Here is a 21,358-nt window from a genome sequence, read left to right as displayed (position 1 = left end):
CGATGAAGAATTATGCCTGAAGAGGGTACATGCAATAGTTAATAGGTGATCGAGAACAGGCTTTTGTGACGGGTTGGAGCATTCAACGACCCACTCGTTACGAAATTCGCTTTGTGTGACGTCTGGTTGTTGTTTTGCTGTTTCAATAAAATGTTTTATTACTTATACTAACGGAATTCTTTTCTTTAAATAAAGCCTGCCTAAGAAAAGTTTGCAACGGAGTTTCAAGCACAGGCGCGGTTCTGCGATTGGGCTGGCACACCTGGGACCCGGGTTCGAATGCAGCTGTGCTCTGGTGTTCTTATTTGCTCAATATTTTTTCTCTTGTTTCGTGCGACAGTGCTTACGAACACCGTTGGCGGCAACAAAAAAACTATACGCTGCCGCATGCGACCTTTGTTGTGATCTCGTAACAGCTCTAGCTGCAAGATAGCCCATAGATAAACCCGTATATTGATTGAAACATTTGCGAACTTGCCATACAGAATGAAGTATTTCTTGGTGGAGCACTTAGCGCTTGTGCTTTGTGGGCTTTCTCGTGCTTTCGTCTTGCTTCGTGGTGCCGCTTCGTAATTAAGAATGAAAGTTGTTTCGTAATCACCCCCTTATTTGGATTGCGCACAGTAAACTCGAGCCAATGCCTTGTAGTTAATCATTGAGCGGCAGCGCACCGATAAACAAAAAGGAGGACAACAAATACACAGCCTGATCATGAAATTCAATGATGACTAAAACAAAGTTATTGTTGATGCCTTCCCTCAGTGATAACCAAGCCGTTAACAATACAGAAAAGCATAACGGCCACCGAAACATTATGTGAGGCCGGTGTCAAAGCTTTGCGAGCTTTATATAGTGTTCGGAGGACGTCAAGTTCTCGCAATACTCATTAACTAAATGAGCTGTCTGCATTTTATGCACAATCTAAAAGGCATTAACGTATAGCGATTGCGCGTGCTTGCTAATAAAAGACGACGGCCGCAGGGCAGACTGTACGGACCGCAGCTCCGAAGCGCGCAAACACTATGCAGCAGAGACACGCGTGAAAGCGAGCGTGTCTATACGAACAGAAACGGAGGCAGGTAAGTTTTCGGGTGCTCGGTTTCGAAACTGAAAGCCCATTGTTCCGAGCGGCGGCCGGGAGCCAGACAAAAAAGGGTTTTGTCTGCACACCCCGCAGTCGCAACGGCTTCGCAAAAAATAACGCTTGTTGTATTCCCGGCCGCCATGCTAAATGCCTCACCGATCGTAAAAAGGCTTCCCGTGTTCGCTGCAGCCCGCCGTTCGGGATGGCCTTCGAGACAAAGCCTGAGCAGGGCTACATCTCGCGGCCACGAGCTGGTTTGGACACGCGTCATTTTTGGCAACGGAATGTTTTCCAGGTGAGAGGCTGTTGAAAGCATCGTTTGTCACCGCCATGGAGCTTGCGGTGGCGCTGAGGCTTCCATAGGCACCTGAGGAACCTACACACCGGCTGCCTCAGTAATGTCGCGCGGCTAACAGAACTGGCACGACAGTGCGATTTCTTTGTACTGTGCGTCTATTCACTGTGTCCTTCTCTGCATTGCTTCAAGATGTGAAACAATGACGACAAGTGTCGACGACGCTTCACTCTTTATGTGCGCGAAATGCACGACAAGTATGCAGCGTTTTCGCTGCCTTATTTAGAAAATAAGAGCGTTGTGCAGGCCGCAGGTGCACCCCAGGCCTCCTCATTTTTAAATTCAACGTACTGCACCACCCGTCACTGCCGAGCATTCACTTCTGTCTAATACAATGGCCGGAGAAATGTGTTCTGTTAATTTTGAGCACGGTTGCATTTCGCCTAAATTTTACTCCGACCCTTTCTTGGTAATTAAGTCAGTGGGATGAAAAAAAAAAAGCCTAGCCTGCTAAAAATGCGCTTCACAGTCAAAGTGAAAGCTCGAAGAGCGGCTATATTAGGCAGTTTATAATCTCTTTTGAGGCCACTTTTACTTATACACTTGCAAGGAACCAATGCGCTATGCCACTAAGATTAATTTTTGTGTTTTGGGTAACAACAACTACGCTCTTATTCTTTTTTTTTTCTGCTGAGAAGAGAGGTACACCGTACCCATTTGAAAGTCGTTATTTGTACTTTGTTAAAGTGGTGAATGATGACAATGAAGATTTAAATCTACGTGGTTCGCAATGGGCTTATGAGGACAAGAAAAATAGTTCAACAACAGAACTCATTAAGCAATTTCAAATGTGTGACGCCTGGTTGTTACTTTGCTTTTCTACCACTCCACCATTCTATAATGCGTGTGAGAGAAAGGGAGTGACAAAAACGATATTAAGGACTTTAAGAAATAACAATATTTGATGGGGTTTAGCGTCCCAAAACTACGATACGATAATGAGAAACGCCGTTGTCGAGCACTTCAGAAAATTCTACCACCTGGCGTTCATTACCGTGCACATAAATACGAGAACACGGGCCTCAAGAATTACCACCTCCACTGAAAATGTGGCCTCCGCGGCCAGGATTCAATCCCAGGACCTACGGGCGAGCAGTGTAGCAGTGCAACCACTAGACAACCGCTGCGGGCCACCCTTATGAAACGGATCATTAGGTTCTTATGAGCTTCCCTGCCAACTATATTACAAGTACACTTGCCAGATACACACCACGCTACAAGTCATCATTATATATGTGAAGTAGGGAAGCTTTGAATATGCCATTGTTCGTCATTCTCCGGGGATGTATGGTACCTGCAACCCACCTAAGACAATATGTGCACTTTCTCGATGCTGTGGCTCGTGACGATAAAGAATTATTGCTGGGACTTTTGTAATAGGTTAAAAGCATTTAAAAGGGCACTCTGTGACTGCTGGTTGCCGTTTCGTTCTTCTACGGCGGTATATTGTATATCCTGATGTCATTCCTTTTCTACACTAAGAGTGTACAGAGTCTTTTTGTGAAGGGCTTGCGAGTGTTGGCATGACTCTATGGCCTAACACTTGAGAGCCACAGAGAGGGCTCTGGTGGGAACACGGTGATGTCCCGGATATTCCCGTTTATTTATTTTTTATTTGGCAAGATAGTTGCTGCGCCCACTGGCACTAGTTGGGCCGAAAACTACCCTTGTTGTGATCTCATAACAGCTTTCCCACTCGAAAAGTTGCTTCATGAAAGCTAGCACAGAGGTAAGATATACGTGGCATTCGTTTGCAATCTTCAGCAAAAGTATGAGTTGAAAAGGATATTGTTTTTTGCTACAGAGCAACCGCATCAGCAGTTGATTGTTAAGATCTTTTCAACAGCGGAAGCAGTTAGGAGATCGCTACGACAGCATGTTTTGCGCCACAGATGACCACCGCCGCTGTCGGAGCCAGATTCCGTAAACGCCATTGCTCGGAATAGAGAACAGTACTAAATAAATGAAAAACAAGAACTAGAATAAAACGAGGTTCAAACCCAAAACATCTTCGTGGCAGTCCTGCATTCTACCAAAAGCCATGTTGTCTTTATTTTTTATTTTTTTAATAGCTGTTCATTGCACACAACATAAAATACAATCAATGCTGTCAATAACGCCATTCGATGTGCTATGTACATGCGGTAAAATGGAAGTCAACTAGCATCAATCTGGTATCGTCAGAATAAAACTCCCCAAAGCTGCGCCGGAACTACCCCAGTGGCTTTCAAGAGTTGAGCGCCGCAGAGCCAGACGGCTGCTCGAACTTCTTTTGCAAATGGGGGCTATGCATGCTTCATGTTGGAGAATTATTCGTCTTAACATATGCAACCGACTATTTTAATCAATCAAATAATAACCTTGTGTCACACAATGTCTACTGCGCTACACGTGCCTCGTTGAATGCTTCCCACCCATTATTGAATGCTTAGCTATATTTCTTTATCGTCATCAGCCACATCAACTACAATGTCGACCTTATGTCTTATAAGTGTGAAGCGGTTAGTTAATTCCCTCCTCCTCGACTAGCTTCTGCACCAGCTAAGAAGGGAAGATGTTTGAGGTTCGGAATGGATCCCCTCGATGACTCGAGTGCACGGTGGCAGTGCGAAGGAAGAGCCGTAGCCCGGTAAAGAGACGCTTTATTGCAACCTCAGGCGTTTGCCCGAGTCCAAGCCCGAACCTCCACTCTCCCATTACAAATTCAAACATTCTCTTTTGAACCCTCGGTTCAACAAAGGGTCTTCACACAAGCCAATCACAACCAGTTGCAGAAACACTTTCATAACAAACACTGCACTGGTAAAAACCACGTTACCAAATAAACACGCTAATGGGTAGGTTCTCCGCGTGTCGCACTCTCTCCCATGCCAGGCCGTGTATCAGCCGTTGATAGCCGTTGTCACGCTCGAGCTCCATGAGATTTCTCATTACACGTCGCTTCGTAGAAGTCTCTTTGAGCGCGAAGAGTACACCGTGAAGCCCTGTGCGCTAACCAGGTGTGCGCGCGACAGTGAGGCGCCCCGACATCCTAAAAACCCTTGGTAATGACGTAGAGTGGGAGGGATATGCACGTCTCCATGCCGCCACTATGTTTCGGTTAGCCCAGTGGTCACGTCCCCGCGTCATTCTCAATGGCACGAGTGCATGCCAACAATAGCTTAACCTCTGACGAGGGCGCCTGGCCTGCTTCTTGCCAGACGCTCTTCCGTGTAAGCCTTCCCATTCTAGTCCCAAACGGGAACGACCTTGACGGCTCCGCTCGTGAACAGCGCGAACGAAGGGGTCTCCTTCATTTCCCGTGCGCAGGTCTCCCGCGTTCGCCTTCGCGGGACCGATCACCTTCGTTAGTTGACGGATCAGGGACTGGCTCCACGCTCTGCATCAGCCGCAAGAGTTGCGCTGCACACAACGCGCCGTTATTTTTGCGTCATACTAACTCGGTTACTACGCTCCGCCGAAGAATGACGAATATAGGGATAGTAGATGCTTCCCTACTATGTATACGCAAAAAAAGTCACAGCTTTGCTGGAAAGGCGAAGCAATGAACGTGGTAGCAACGAATTGAAAAATCACGCGCAGAATGCAAAGCAGATGGAAACTTGCCCCGCGTTCCTCACACACAAATTATGCACATAACGTACTCACAGGCACGGATGCACGCCAATGATTGTCTCATCTGTTACTTTGCTGTGTTTGAAAAGCGCGCTTTTCGCAAACGGTGACTGCAATGATTGCAGTGACCTTTGTGCGCCCGGTAGCTACAGCAAAATTTTTCCAGGTAAAGCCCGAGGCCAGCCAAGGCATACGACTTTCCCCTCCTCGCCGCCGCGAGATCAGGGCAAAGTACGCGTAGGAGATTAAAGCGGGCGCCACGCGCGCTCATTGCGCCATCTTGCTGGTAATACTCAAAACACAATCCCCCTCCCCCGGAGATGATGCTCGTGAGCAGCGGTAAGTGATCGATATAAGTAGCTTGCCGTTTGAACGGCGAAGGATGTGCTCCAGGGTGGCTCAATATATATATATATATATATATATATATATATATATATATATATATATACGGTGCATGGCATCGACGCTGACGCCAACGCCGGCGACAATATCCAGCTGAGAGGGTCCATATAATTGCTATCGCAATAAAGTCACAATGAGCAATGGTGTAGCGGGTATCATGCAACTCTACTTGTATTAGTGGCCAAAGAATAGCGGTGACATATGTAATCATATGTAATATACTATAGCATTTTCGAATAATGAACTAACATCCAGGTGTCACACAATTACAATTTTGTAACGAGTGGGCTGTTGATTGCTTCCTACATACTAAGATATGCTTCGCCATAAATATTTAGAGTATTCAGCCATCGCATCAAGAAAGTGCCCATAATGCCTCACAGTTGCGTAGCGCTTTCCTGGCTTCTCCGAAGAATAACGTATAATGAAGTTTCGAGTGCTTTCCTTCTTCCAAAAAACTATGATAGCCTATGGCGTAGATGGTGCCACGCAGGTGTACCTAAATTGTTGCCCTAAGAGTATTGAAAAAATTCGGGGAACCTCAAGCTTCGCCTCTAGAAGTTGAACGCGATAGAAATGTCTTGTTCTTATTCAAACACTCAGTGTATGAAGTAATTTCGAGCTTGCTATGCATCCACTGCGTGACCTTAAGGGGCATTAATGTTTGTACCTTTATAGTGGGTGACTGGCTTTGCGCTATGAAGTGATTATGATAACGCCATCTTGTACCACGCATTATTACGGCAATATTTTGTGTCGTACCGATAACTATGTGCACAGGACATGTGTGTTATTAAAGCATGAACGTTATTTTTACTGAATATCCAAGCACAGGAAGTTATTTTCACTGCATTCTCAATCAAGGGCGTAATTATGTCGTAGAACACCCGCTTGCCACTCAAACGACACGGGTTCAATCCCCACACAGACGAAGAATTCTTTATGGATTATATTATTTGCATCATTCTCGACTTCTCGGTCAGGCAAAGATGATTCTCCGCTCACAAACAAAGCCGCTGAGGTCGATGCCAGAATTTCTGCGAAGCTAACTGCTTAGCGCTGTCGCGCTGAAATGTATGCAGTTGAACTCAACATAAAAGTGGTAGGAAGCGCGGAGCAGTGCTTCACCTTTCTTTCAGCGATGAACTCAAACACTGTGTGCTGGGGGCCTAGTTGGTTTGGAAAGTTAAAGCGAGCTTGGGACAAGACACCAAATTTGAAGTATACAGAATGAACGCAGCTTGTAAGCAACTGAAAGATCTGCGTTGCTTCAGTGACCCTCACAATCACAGGCAAATGTGCCCTCGTGTTTGAACCATATAGCCATTTATAGGCCTCCATGGCCGGAAAAAACAACGTCCATTTGTGGTGCACTGGTGCCCTCGCCCCTGTAAACTTTAAATAAATGCACCAGAGGGAGTTCTGGCACTAGTGTCCATGAGAGTTGCAACGCAATGTGCTCCAGCCAGCATAGAAATGATTGGATTGGATTCGACAAAATTTTATTGGGTCTTCCAAAACACAGCTCCCTGTGTCGTGAGCTGCTATCAAGTGGCGACTGAGATGCCGAGCTCTTCAGCTAGCTCGCGGGCTTCGTGGACAGCCCAGAGCTGATCTGCCAAGGACGAGCTGCGGATTGCCGCCTCCCATTTGGCAGAGGTGATGTTCGGTAAATGAGCGAATTTGGTACACTGCCAGAGCATATGTTATAATGAAGCTGTTTCCCCAGAATGTGGAGAAAGATTACTTGGGTTTAGGTCAGGGTACATGATGTGTAACATTTTCAAAGTAGGTTACAACCGCGTTTGCAAAAGCCTTAATTTAAGTGCTTGGGGCCAAAATTGAATTGTGTGAGGTTGAGGGAAAATCCTTCTGGACAGGCAGAAATATTTAGTGAGCTTGTTATATGTAGTGATAATTTCCAATTTTTCCCTTTCACCGGTAGAGCGCATGCCCGGTGAGGTGTGGATGGAGAGGTCTCGCACCGCCTCGCGTGCTGCTTCATTGAGGTGGGAAGGGGAGTCTCATATGTGGGTTCTTAAGGGGAGCTGGGAACCATCTCCGAAGACGATGCGTAATGTCCTTGCCATGTTATATTCTCAGCGTTTGTTCTGAAACTGTTCCCTTTGCGAAGGCTCATAGTGCTGCAATGGAATCACTGTAGATCACTTCAATGTTAACCATCTTAAGTGCTAAGGTGATGGACTCCTGTTTCGCAAGGAAATGGTAGGCATAGTACACAACTTCGCCTATGCTGGCTTGCACTCTGTCTGCAATCTGCCTGCACTCTATCTTAAAGGTTACCTTCATTATTTTTATACTATTGCGTTTTATTATCCACGTTGCTTCAGGTCGTCTCCCTCACTGTGTATGTCGCAGTAAATGTAACGCCATCTTTAATCATGAAGAACCAACTAGCCGAATAACTCCCTTTTCTCTTTGCTACTTCTAGTGGTTTAGATCAGTGGGATACAGGGCCTCTTAGCCAATAGAAAGGGTGATTAACCCTTCTACATGTAATCAATCACGTGGCACCGTCTGCTAAGCGTATACCTGGCGTCTGCGCGCACACGTTCGACAAGAAGACGGCAGCGCAAGAAAAGAAAAAAAAAGATCATCACTGCGACCATTGACCCTAGATGCTTGCCACCTCGAGCTTCTCACGTCATCGTCACGCACTCTGTGGGCCGTAAGTAGCAGACTGTCTCTAGTATTTGTTTTAAATTTTTGTGTGACAGCTTGGGCAGCAATATATTCGTGACTACACTGCGCTATTTCTATTAGCCATTATCATAATGTGGGTGCGTTAGGCTTATCAGGCGTGGGTAAGCTTATCTCGCCAACAATGCAAGAGCGTATACCTGATAGTTTGTCCTGATCGTGAAATGGCGCAAAGCGTTAGCTAATTACACCTAATATTTGTTTCCATGAGCGCTCTGGTTGAACTTCAAGGGCAAGTTCAGATCTAAGCGGGGGGTCGAGTTTGCACGGGCTCTAACGTGTTGGGTTCTAGCGTGCCACTGATCTCTACTAGAGGGAGCTGAATGGCTCATCGAGATACATCAATCTAAAGCTTTATATCGAGCAAGCGTCGTTGAAGCCATCAGGAGCTGTCGTTCGTGTCCCGGAAGCCACCGCCATGAACAGTCGTCTGATGCCCGCGCGAGGGCTTTTTTTTTAATAAAACGCCGGCCTGTAGGAGAGTAAACTGTACGAATAAACCGGAAATATTGTCACAAAGACATTTCATGCATACGTACCTCCATATTATATTACTTTTTACGCATTCTGCGAGGAAGTTGTGGTAGTTGATCGCCTTTGTCTAACGAGGCGTGTTGAATGGGTTTGGTTAATTTAGGGGCGAAGCACTTTATAGCGGCACGCGTTCGTCCCTCGTAGTCGTAGTCGTAGTGTATAAGAAGAGTTACATTTTGACTTTCAAGGTGGTGCCGGTGGGAGATTTCCCCTGTGCGTTGTTGAACAATAAAAAAATTTGCAGCGTGCACGTTAACTAAAAGCCGAATGCTCCTCTCTCTTATTCCCCATTAGTAGGCATTGGCATGTACATTGAGCAGTATCTGACAAGAAAGGGTTGCTACGTTATACTCGCTGGGTGAAACCTCCTTAGTTTTAGAAAGGTTTAGTGAGCGTTGAGCCGCAGTGCCATGAATACAATGAACTAGTAGTATATACCATGAACTCGAGGTGGTTAAAGGTGGGAAGTAGATACGAAGCGCAAGCCGCAAGAAAGTAAAAGCCGAATTCTCCTGTCTCTCATTTGCCATTAGGAGCCATTGGCATGTACATTGAGCACTATCTGACAGGAAAAGGTTGCTACCTTATACTCTCTGGGCGTAACCTCTTTGGTTTTAGAAAGGTTTAGCGAGCGTTGGGCCGCAGTGCCATGAATACAGTGAAGCAGTTACCATGAACTCGAGGTGGTTAAAGGTGGGAAGTAGACCCGAAGTGCAAGCCGTAAAAAAGTGTGCGTGTGCGACCTCTCGTTTAGTCCTTGGAATGTCCGCTGGATGGCGGTGCTTCTATATGGGGAATATATGATGAAAAGATGCGAGATGGTGGTACTTGGAGTGTTGAATAGATGGACAAACGGACAGACAGACAGATGCATGGATGGACGCCTGAATGGACGCAGGGACGGATGCATGGACGAACGTAGGGACGGACGCACGCACAGACGCACGCACGGACGGGTGGATGGACGCATGGACGGACGGAAGCAAGAACGAATGGACGGACGAATGCTTTGCCCCACTCTCCATCATTCACTCCGTGGGTATGCTGCCATTTTTTTATATGCAGGTTTTCGCACTCGAGGCCTTACTTGAATGTGAAATGGGTCAGCAACTCAAGAGGGGGACAACTGGACGCTGTCTCCAGAAAGCAGACTTTGCAGTGACCTTTTTTCAGGGTCCTGTTTTCACGGCCGACCTCCATTGAAAACGCTAGAAGGCGTATTCCCGCTTTCTCATGCGGCTGCTTGTGAAGCCATTGGAAGGTCCCTTCGTTGTCCCGAGAACTGGCGTATTCTGGGCGTTTAGGCGCATAATTGAAATATTATCTCGTGGCAGTTTTTGTGATCGTACTTTTTGTGTGTTTATTTATGATGGAAGACTTTCGCGGGTATCCACCTCTACATGAAAAATGACAGACGCAATCCGAGTATGGCGGCGTGCTGTAATCTACAAATATAATGCACACAGCAAACCCTACAATTAGACATCACCAAGGAGGTTTTACAAGAAAAAAACTTCCTTGGACATCACTTGGAACTCCGACTAATGCTACACAAAAAAAAAAAACGCCAGGCCTGCGCAGAAGGCGCATCACAGTCACAGCGAAAGCTGGAAGAGTGGCCTTTAAGAACCTGTTTCAAACACTGATTGGGTAACTGCTGCAAGCACACTTGCTTGATGCCCACTACGGCAACAATGATAAAATTTTAGGTTAGTAGGCTGGACCTCGCTATGCTATTTTTTGTCATTCTTCTGAGAAGTGTGGTGTCCGCTAAACAATTGCGAAGAACTTTCTGCTAATTGTTCATGCAGAGGCTGACGACGAGGTGGAATTCTGCATGAAGTGGATGCATTAGAGTTATTACCTGAACAAAAACAACCTTTTGTAATGGGTTGTAGCACTGTATGAGCCACTCGTTACACTATTCGCATTGTGCAACGACTGGTTGTTCTTTCGCTTTTTTAAAATGGTTTGGAAGTCGTAATAACACGATTGCTTTCCCGACATCAAGCCTGCCTAAGGGAAGTTTGCCAACAAGTTCCAAGCACCAATGTTCCGCAATGGTAGAATACTGGGCCGGCACCCAGCGGACGTGGGTTCGAACCCCACTTTGTCATTGATACTTGTTTTTTTTTTTCTAATTTAGCGCGATGTGGTTACGGACAGCAGCGGTGGCGGCGGTGCACAACTAAGGCACTGCGCTAGACCCCAGTTGAGATCTCATAACAGCTTTCGCTGTAAAAACACAATCCCACGCATGTGTTCACTTACATGTATGCTCCCAAAGAGGTTTTCGAAACTATAGCGCATGAGTGCGAGTAGTTGCGTGCAGTAGGTGATGGTGGTCTTTTAGATGTGAATCAGCTCTCTGAATGGTCTGTGTAATGCTGTCTTTCCGTACAACGAACGCCACCTAGCGTGCCACAGGTGTCGGCGCGGTGCCAAGTAGGTCACACCACTGCGGCGCGTTGACGTCGTGCTCCCCTCGCAGTGCCAACACCTCCTATATATTATAGGAGTGGTTGGCAGTGCGCGCTGACGTCACTTCCTCGCCCGCCTGAAACGCGCTTACCGCAGCGCCCGCAGCAGCCACCATGTCCGTAACACCTGTAGCGACCACCGCTTGCTACACCGCCGACTCGTCGGTTCACACACAATAAACCAGATGCACGCCTAACGTACGCGTTAAAACATGTCTGTACAGTCGCCCAAACTCTTAGCTATTACTGTAGGCAGCGGCCACTTTTTTGTCCATCAGTGCCATATTATGGAAATAATTTACGAAAACGTGCTTCGTGGGCATGTGCTTTGTGGGCATACACTGGTCCCTGATTCAACTGAAACCTAATTCAGTCGTATGACAAATTTACACAGAAAAAAAAAAACTGCCTATAATGCACGATAGCTTAAGAGTTGGCCGACTTTATGTGTCACCTACTAGTCCTACGCCAGCCATCCCTTTGAATGAATCTTCCAGCACTCACCGCAAAACCACGTTAGCGCCGTTTAACCCGTAGCGCCACCCGTACGCAACGCTGCTGCTTCGCATCCTATCAGAGTTACCTTGAGTGAGATGGTCCAAATTTTTTTAATGTGGATTAATGCTATGACTGAGGCCGACGCGAGTGACAATACCGCCACCAGCCGTTTTGTTAATTCTTCGACGAAACTGCGCTTTTGCTCATGCAAGAAAGTGATACGTTAAAATAACTAATGCTTTTTCTGTTACAGGTTTCACGTTATTCACGTTATTATGCTGTGCATTCACTGTTTGTTAACATTGTTTTAACACTGTTTTTTAACATTTACACTCTTTTGGGAGGTTTCATTTATTTTACCAAGATAACTGGGGTGCACCAAACATGCTCCTGTTTAGCGTAACTGAATCTTACCTGACTGGAAGTAACTGATAATTCTGTGAATTGTACCAACATGCTCAACTGTCAACGCTTTAACAAAATGTCGAGATAGGTCACACTCTATAGGCGTAGTTCAAGATGATAATAGTTTTGCTAGTCTATTTCAAAATATGGCAACGACACACAGCTGTCTTGCTTGATTTTGCTTAGGTACGATATATATCGATTGTAATCTATAACTATGTGCCGCTCTATTATCTTGTTTCTGGGTACACAGAGATCCTCTGATAGAGAAGTGTACCACTACCTATGCGTGATATATATTAGGTTATTTCTACTTCATGTTTTTCAATAACACGATAGACCTGTTTCGCTTGTGTTTACGATTCCCCAGTTAACGTTGCCACATGTGTTTATTAGGACCACCTTTTTTGATGGTAAACATTGCCTGAGGGTTCCCTTGTGCCAATATTTTTACTCCACAGTCCTTTATGGACTCTTGCCGGAGCACACGAGTGACTACTTCAATGGCGAGTGCTTACTCAGCCGTGTTTTTCTCCTCGGGACGCCAGCTGAGGGTATAAATAGCAGAGTAATGCACTTTATCTGTTCACACACATAGTCCATCCTCATCTTTTTCTTGCTGTATTTCTTAACCTTCATAGCGTTTGTTCTTCGTATTTGGATTAGTCTTTATTTTACATACTTCGCTTTTTTTGTGGATGGGTATCGGTTTAAACTTTCTATTTGGCTCTACTTTGTTGCAAACTTTCTCTACCTTTCCTTTCATTTCCGTACAAACTACGCCACTTGATAATTCACTGGTCTGCAAGACTGACTACAACAGACTAGACTCTACAGCTTTACGAACCTGGTGTGTCGGTTAAAAAAAAAAACATGAATTGCACTACCATGGCGAAAAGGTGCAACATATATTCAACTACGCGATAGAAACAAAACATTCGTGTTTTCTTAACGTTTGGTCAAGAAAATTTCCCTCGGCCACATGAATGGCGGCTCATATTACCCGGACATTCTGGAATACGAAGAGTTTTAAACTGCTACCAAATCCCCGTCTGATCAACGTTGGCCAACTTACAGATCTGCTGCTGCAACTTATTTATTTGCACTAAAACATGCAAAGTCTTTCTTTTTCAGTAAATCTCTACCAACTATGCTGAAAAATAACCCTAGACAGTTTTGGAATTTCGTACGTAGCAGCGAGAATCGCGCTGGAACCTTGCTGACAGCTGACGGGCATCCCGTGCCCGACGTAGAATGCGCATCTCTACTAAACGACACATTCATAAAAGCTTTCTCACACCAGGTGACCATCAACAACCAAATCACTTTGCCTTCACCCCAACCCATGGACGCTATTTTCGTTACCTCCGAAGGTATTCGGCATTAAAAAACTTAAAAGCTCGTCATCATGTGGAGTTGATTGTATCAATACTAAATTCCTGAAAAACACTGTTGAATACTGCTCTATTATCTTGTGATGCATTTTTTCATAGTCCTTGCAGCACTCAAGCCTTCCGGAAGACTCGCTGATTGGTAAGATAGTACCAGTTAACAAATCAGGGGTGACACACAATCCATTGAATTTCCGTCCAATATCGCTAACATCTGTCCAGCGCAAAATATTTGAGCATACCATTTTCACTCACCTTGTTAACTTTCTCGAGTCTAACCAGTTTTTCACACCCTCCCAGCATGGATGCCGTCAAAAATTCTCATGTGAAACGCAGCTCTCGGTCTTTACTAACGAACTGCATGTCCTACTCGACTCTAGATTTACCATTGACTGTATTTTTTGGATTATTCGAAGGCGTTTGGCAAGGTTAGTCATGAGTTACTACTTCTTACGCTGAAACATTTAAATCTAGACCCTAACGTGCTTAACTGGATCCCGGCCTTTCTTTTTAACCGAATACAATTTGTTTCTGCTAACAATGTTTGCTCACCCGTCCAACCAGTGCTCTCGGGCGTTCCCCAAGGCTCTGCGTCGGGACCCTTGCTGTTCTTAATTTTCATGAATGACTTGTCAACTAGCGTCTCATCAAAGGTATGCCTATTCGCTGATGATTGCGTAATTTATCGAAAAATAAGTAACGAAGACAATGTCACATCGCTTCAGGCGGATCTAAATAACATATTTACCTGGTGCCAATTATGGAACATGGAAATGAACATTTCAAAACGAAAAGCAATGCGCGTGTGCCGCACTTCACTTGTTTGTCCACAGTATCACCTTAACGATACCTAACTTGAGGGCTGTTTCATCTTACAAATATCTAGGTGTTCTTATTTCGGATAACCTGACAAGGAACCATCATCTGAAGTACATCATCGCCAAAGCTAACCGTGAACTCGGGTTTTCTCGCAGAAACTTCTGCATGGCACCTTCATCCCTTAAGAAGCTTCTTTACAGTACCTACATTCGCCCATCGCTTGAATACGCATCATCCATCTGGGATCCTGGTGGCACTACACTAACACATGAATTGCAAGCAGTCTAGAATCGTTCAGTTCGCTTTATCTTGTCCAAATATATCCACATGGCCAGTGTCATACTAATGAAATCTCAGCTCAACCTTCCTGAACTCGCCATTCAGCGTAAAATAGCCCGGCTAAGTCTCTTTCATAAGCTTTATTATCGTAACAATAGCCTTCGCGAACATTTCGTTAAACCCCCCTCATTCATATCACCCAGAATAGATCATCCACAAAAAGTTCATGATCCTCAATGCAGAACCAAAACCCATTTGCACGCTTTCGTTCCAAGAACTACATCTCAATGGAATCTACTCCCATGATAAGCTACCACAATCACTGACACATCACGTGTTTTATGGTTTTTTTACAAAACATTTTGGGCGTTATTTGATTTCTGCTTTCAATATATATATATATATATATATATATATATATATATATATATATATATATATATATATATATATATATATATATATATATATATATAATGTTCTTTTTTGTTTTTTTGTTTTTTGGGATTGTTTGCTGTTCTTTGGTTAGTGCTTGAACATGTACTACCTCCATTATCGCTACTGCTACGTTGTCTTTGTTGACGTAGTTTATAAATAACGCATTTCCGTATTATTCTGCAATTATTGAATTTGGTTCTTGTATATATTTATCAAGTGTTGCTTTTCATTTTGACAGGTACCATGCCCCTCCCCTTTATAGTGTGAAAACCCTCATGGTATAATAAATAAATAAATAAATAAATAAATAAATAATGTGGCAATGGCTTCTTGAAAAATTACCGATCAATTTAAAAGCAGCTATTATGGCAGAAGGTTCAGGATGTTCGCCTGATACTTGGCCTAAAGAACACAGCATGCACAACGGGTAATGGTACTTACTCCACGTGTATGCACTCAATTCTTTTTTTTTTTTTTACAAATGGGATGCTTTTCTGTTTTTGCCCACGGCCGACTCGTTGTTTCTGACTGTAGGATTAAGAACACTGGAAGTTCAGCCTTATTTCTATTAGTTCACCAACACTTGGGTATTTTCGTAAATGCCATTCGAAAGAAGGACTTCGCGAACAAAAAAAAAATCTTGAGCCGTAACTTCAAAGTGGAAGCTAAGGAACAACAAAATACTCACCGACACGAACAGTCGGAGGCACACCGTTGTAGCGGACATGGGTCGCTACAATTTGGTCATGAAGGAACACTACCAAAGCAGAACAAACGATGATTACACACGACGAAGGCGTCCACATTGAAAAAAATAGGAATCGGTCCTTCCTTCTGGTGTCTGCCGTTGTGAAGATTCTCGTCTGACAGCGTATTAGGGAGGACGATGAAAACCGTAGAAAACTCTTACGAGGACTACGTTGGGTCTCGCAAAACTTGGTGATGTTGCGTAGGTGTGAGCAATGTGCACTGAATCCTCTGTGATAAACGAGTAAGAAAAGCAGGGAGCTCGCGCTAATCTTTATATCTACGACACTGCTCCATTAAGTCTTCTTTGAAGAGCTTCTCCATCGTTGTCGCTGATCTGTACAGTGTGAGCTGGCTTGCGGGGTGCTAATTAGTTGTTTTTTTTTTCGAGCAGTCGTTGTTCGGTCGTCTTTCTCCTGATCCGTACTCCCAGAGTGCAAAGAGGGCCACGCACCAGAGATGTTGTCACCGACGCCTGCAGTTCTTGTCTCGCGCGTGCTTCAGTCTTCTAATTGTACCGAATGTGTCAAGTCGGGCTCCGGTGCTGCGATTTTTCGAGTAAAATCGACATCTTCGTTACTGTTTGAATTTACACGAGCCGGTCTTTCTTGCGTATTGGTTTGTCATCTTTCGTGAAACTACTACTCGCACAGACGTGTAACTTGAATCGTTTTAACTTCCGCACTTTAGACGAAAGAATAGCAAAAAAGAAATCCACAAGGAACAATCAGGCGAGAGAAACAAGGTCGCCACCTAAGTACACTCCAGTCACGAAGTAGGGTCCGAATCCACGACAACCATAACATCGACAGTCGCCCGGTGCAGTTACGGCTGAGCCAAGGGACGTCAATGGTACCCTTCGCTTGGCAGACCAATTGCCGACGCTCGCAAGCACCTGTCCTGGCATCCGCCAGCTCCGAGCGGTCGCCTACGGCCGCCAGGCCAGTAGTGGTAAGCCAGCGAAGGTTCGGAGAATCGCGGGCCTTGAGTCACACCCCCGAGCTTGCGACTTCTCAAGCCTGCCTCCTCGCACCGAGGTTCCGACCCTCCGTAAGTCTTTCGCGTGACTCGAGGGCGCGCAACCGCTGTCAGGCACGCACCCACGTTCATACAGGCGCGCTCTCCCTCATGGGGGGATCGCGCAAGCGCTTATCGAAGCGGATGGGCTAAAGGAAAGAGGTATACGTGGTGGTGGGAAGGAGGTTCGGCGAGAGGTGAGGGCCGCAGCTTGAGCCCGCCAGTATGTAGTAGCGGAGTCTCTGTCTTTTTTAGAAAGAAGACGGCTGCCATCTTTGATGCGCCAGCGGAGCGACCCCGCGCAACCTGGCTCCATCACTAAAAATACCACGCGCGAGTCGTCGACGTTGCGGCGGCAGTTATGAACGCTGCCGTGTCGCTGGGATGCCCGAACCGCCACCTCCCCCTCCCTCTCTTAGTCCCATCTTTCCACTCTCCATCCTCTGGCGACCGACATACATATTTCCTTCTCCTGCACGGCATGCTCAACGCGTTCCTTTGCCAGTGAGCGGACCAGCGGGAGCGCCGCAAAATATGTCTTCTCAAGCGCCCCCGCGAAGGTTCCTGGGAGAGAGAGAAGCGAACACAAACAAAGTCTGAGACGGGACAGCTTACAAGGCGATGGTGGCTTTGCGATCGGTGTGAAGTGCTCGAGTAAGGCGGCCGACATATGCTGTCGCTTTATAAACTTCAGTACCACTCGCAATGTGATCGCTCCAACTCTAAAGAACCATTAAACAAAGAATACGCTAACGGATCAGATAAAATATTCAACACATTTACTTTTCACCGGTTTTGCTATAACAAAGTGCGGTTGTTTGGATGAAACTTGCCTGGAAAGATGCCATGAACTGGCAATGAGACATGGTCATTAATTTGTCGTGCAAAATGTCCAAGCGTTTCAGTGTTATTGTCTGGATAGGGGATTCAAACTCACCGGAGCTCGCGGGCCACTGCCGCAAAATTTTGTCACTGCCAGGGCCGATGTAGTCATGAAATTTGGAAACGCAGGGGGGGAGGGGAGTGGCGGAGAAATCTTTGTTAACCTTGTCACTTGAAGGATTGCCTTTCCTTCGCCATATATTGGTCATTCCTGAAAAAACAAACATATGATGCCGCGTTTCGAGAAACAGATTGATAGGGGCTCCTGGGTACCACTTCAGAAATGTATATTTCGTTTCGCGAGTTTAAGACATTGTGACCGCATGGGTACCACAGAAAAGCAATCTTATTTGAATTTCTTATTTCATTTGAAGACCCTAAGGGCCCGGAGGGGATTACAGGGGGGAGGGGATTCATAAGGAATGATATACGCCACATTTCAGGTGTAGAGCAATGGAAAAGGAAAACTAGAAATATAATTCAGAAACAATAACATTTCGCAAATACCGATAACATTTCATAAATAAAAAAATACATTTTACAAATGAACAGAATCAAAGATCACATACAGTATAAAGTACGTTGTAGTGATCTATTCAAAAGTGTTATCGCGCTCTTGAAACGAAAGGAGCGCTAACTGGAAAGACTGATGATCGGTGATAGCGGCAATGCAAGATGGCAGTGAATTCCATTGATCTATTGTTAGTGCAAGAGGTTTCAGAACATTGACTTTTCCATCTCATCGACATACTTTATTTATTTATTTATTTATTTATTTATTTATATATTCATAAATACCGCGATCCTTCAGTTGAAAGATCATGGCAGGGTGAGAAAAATGTGCGGGAATCGGTACCTACAAAGAAATAATGAAAACACAATAAAATCTATGATGTGAGTATTTAAGGCGAAGGTTCAAAAACGCTTAATTAAACAAATTTTTTGAGTAACATAACACATATTAACGTAACACGTAGAATACAGGTTACAGACTAACACAATAACTACAATAAAACAAATAATACAATGCATGTGTAGTGATGGTTCAGGCGATGCTGTTTCAAACACTGACAGTTTCTTGTGTAAAACGACATCATTTGTCAGGCTATTCCTGACAAATGATTATTATTAGTTCTAGGGAAGAACTAATAATAATCATTATTAGTTCTAGGGAAGAACGAATACTTGTAGCAGTTAATCCTTGAAGGTAAAGGAGTTATCGTTTTACTATGTCGCTTGCGAGTGTCGTAACTGGAAGAATACCGATGGATGCCTGCAGTGTCAACATTCAAATGACCATTTATTAATTGATAGAAAAACTTAAGCCGGCAAATGCGGTTTCTGTCAACAACGGGGTGGAGATCGCTTTTTACCAATAATTCAGATACGGATGTTCTACCGTAGGAGTTATAAATAAACATAAGCCTTTGTTCTGCACTTTTTCTAATTTATTAATATTACGTTTATTGAATGGATCCCATATTAATACAGCATATTCCAACATTGGACGAATGAGTGTTTTATATACCAACATGCGTACAGACGGGATAGAATATTTTAAGGATCGCTTTAGAAAAATGTTTACGTAGACATTTACCTGTAGTTATGTCGGCGTGTTTGTTCAAGTTTAGAACATTACTTATCCTATATCCAAGGTACTTGTACTCTGCAAATTCTGTAAGATTGACGCTATCCGTTCCGTACTGATAACATATAGGAATTTTCTTTAGTGTTATTTTTATATAAACAGTTTTGTTGTAGTTAATTGACATTTGCGATTCCTGTCACCCAGAGACTACCTTGTTAAATTGATTATTAAGCCTTATCTGATCCCCAGCAGTTTACTTTCGTGTATAACACACCATCATCAGCATAAATCTTTCTGTAGGTGCACTTACTGAAATGCCATTCATTATATCATTTATATATAATAGAAATAAAAGAGGTTCGAGGACCAAGCCGTGAGGTACGCCGGAATCCACAGGAAGTTTGCTGCAACAGCTGTCATTAGGTGAAGCAAATTGTAGCCTGTTTTCAAGCTACTCTCGTATCCATACTATAATTAAGTTTCAGATTCTTCAAGATATATTGCAACTCATGAAGTAATTTTTATGCAAAACTTTATTAAAGGCCTTTTGGAAGTCCGTAAAAATGGCATCTAGCTGTTCACCTTCATATAGTGCGGTAGCGAAATCGTGGATGGTTTCAACCAGCTGTGTAGTGGTAGAATATCCAGGTCTAAATCCATGCTGCGCTTTTGTCAGTACTTTGTGTTCATCAAGAAATGTAAGAATGTGGTTGTGAACTATGTGCTCGAGAATTTTACAGGCTGTAGATGTTAACGAAACTGGTCGATGATTTTTTATTTGAGTTTTATCACCTGCTTTGTGTAGAGACTTCATTCGGGCAATCTTTCAGTCCTCAGGGAGTACAGCTTCGTTCAAAGACCTAGTATACAACACACACAAATATTTCGCGCACCACTCTGCGTACCATTTTAAGAAGACATTCGGTATCTTATCTGGTCCAACAGATTTCGTAACATGCAGATTTAGCAATACTTAGCAATACAATTCTTATTAACATTACACGAAGTGTCCGAGCTATAACTTGAAACACACAAAAAATCCATGTGTACTATAAAGCTTATGGGTGTTGTAAATTAACGGAAGTTGTGTGTAAACACAACCTTTTTTATTTCATGATTAATCTTCGATACACTAACTGACTTTATTTAGCCAACTTACTTATTTTCGCTCACATCGTTAAACAGCTAATCTTCTGTTTTACCTCGTCTTAAATAACCCTAGAATCAAGAATTCAGTTTTGCTGTAATATGCTGTTCTTTGAAGCACGGCGGCGTTCGTTCCCCACCGCATTGTGAAATGCTTTGCACTCGAAGATAGACGCGTTATCAAAAGTTACCTCTGGCACGTCCATCAAATAGTCTGAGGCCATGTACAATGTGAACGAACGCAGCGCGCCTTCGTCATCATAGACCAACAGGTCACCGTCCCGGTCACCCTCCAGACTTATAAGAGTAGATAAGAGGACCTGTCCACCGATCTTCGGTAAATTTTATGCAAGAGTGTAACTTGTTTATGTGTTCTGAACCTGTGTTGTTGTTATCTATGCTTGTTATACCAAAGGGCAGTTTTTCGAATAAAAAAAAACCGCTTAGAATCGCTGGAGCAGCGGCGCGCGAGCGCGCGTATGTTTCAGTAGTCGGTGTTCCACGTTCTGTTGTGTTTTTTTTTAATTACCAGGTAGATTTCAGCAAAAAATAAGTGTTGGATTCAGGAGTTATGAGAGATGATGGTCAACGTAAGGTTACTTTTTAAGAACTCAACCAAGTATAGAAAAAGGTTGCGTTAATAAGGCTAAATAGCAATTAGGCGCTTAGTGATGAACAAAAAAATACAATTTGTATGTACAGATCACTACCCCTAATATACAACAGGTAGGACTTTCCTTGAGCACACAGTTATTTTTAAGATCTTGAGCCGATATATTTTGGACACCTTTTTTTTTTGACACCGTCAAAGAACCATGTCGTGCATCAGTTTTATCCTCATCAGACCATTATGCAGACAAATGATCATTTGCATTCACGCAATTTTGTGTTTGAATTTTGCGGCAGCGTGTCGCTGATGATACGAGGAGCGTAATTGTGTCAGAATTAGCCAAT

General features: G+C 44.2%; 1 protein-coding gene across 1 annotated transcript in view; it reads right to left on the bottom strand.

Annotated features, from left to right (window-relative positions):
- LOC119174229 (glutamate receptor ionotropic, kainate 2) overlaps positions 1-16,899 on the bottom strand; it is a 269,581-nt gene extending 252,682 nt beyond the window's left edge. Inside the window, exon 1 of the mRNA XM_075895948.1 lies at positions 15,713-16,899. Coding sequence (XP_075752063.1) covers positions 15,713-15,830 — 118 coding nt within the window. The 5' untranslated portion in view covers positions 15,831-16,899. The remainder of the gene's footprint in view (positions 1-15,712) is intronic.
- Positions 16,900-21,358: the final 4,459 nt, after the last annotated feature.

The sequence above is a fragment of the Rhipicephalus microplus genome, chromosome 5, assembly GCF_043290135.1.
Source record: "Rhipicephalus microplus isolate Deutch F79 chromosome 5, USDA_Rmic, whole genome shotgun sequence".
NCBI classification, from domain to species: domain Eukaryota; kingdom Metazoa; phylum Arthropoda; class Arachnida; order Ixodida; family Ixodidae; genus Rhipicephalus; species Rhipicephalus microplus.
Note: the sequence above shows the minus strand (reverse complement) of the source record. Positions and strands in the feature narration are given on the sequence as shown.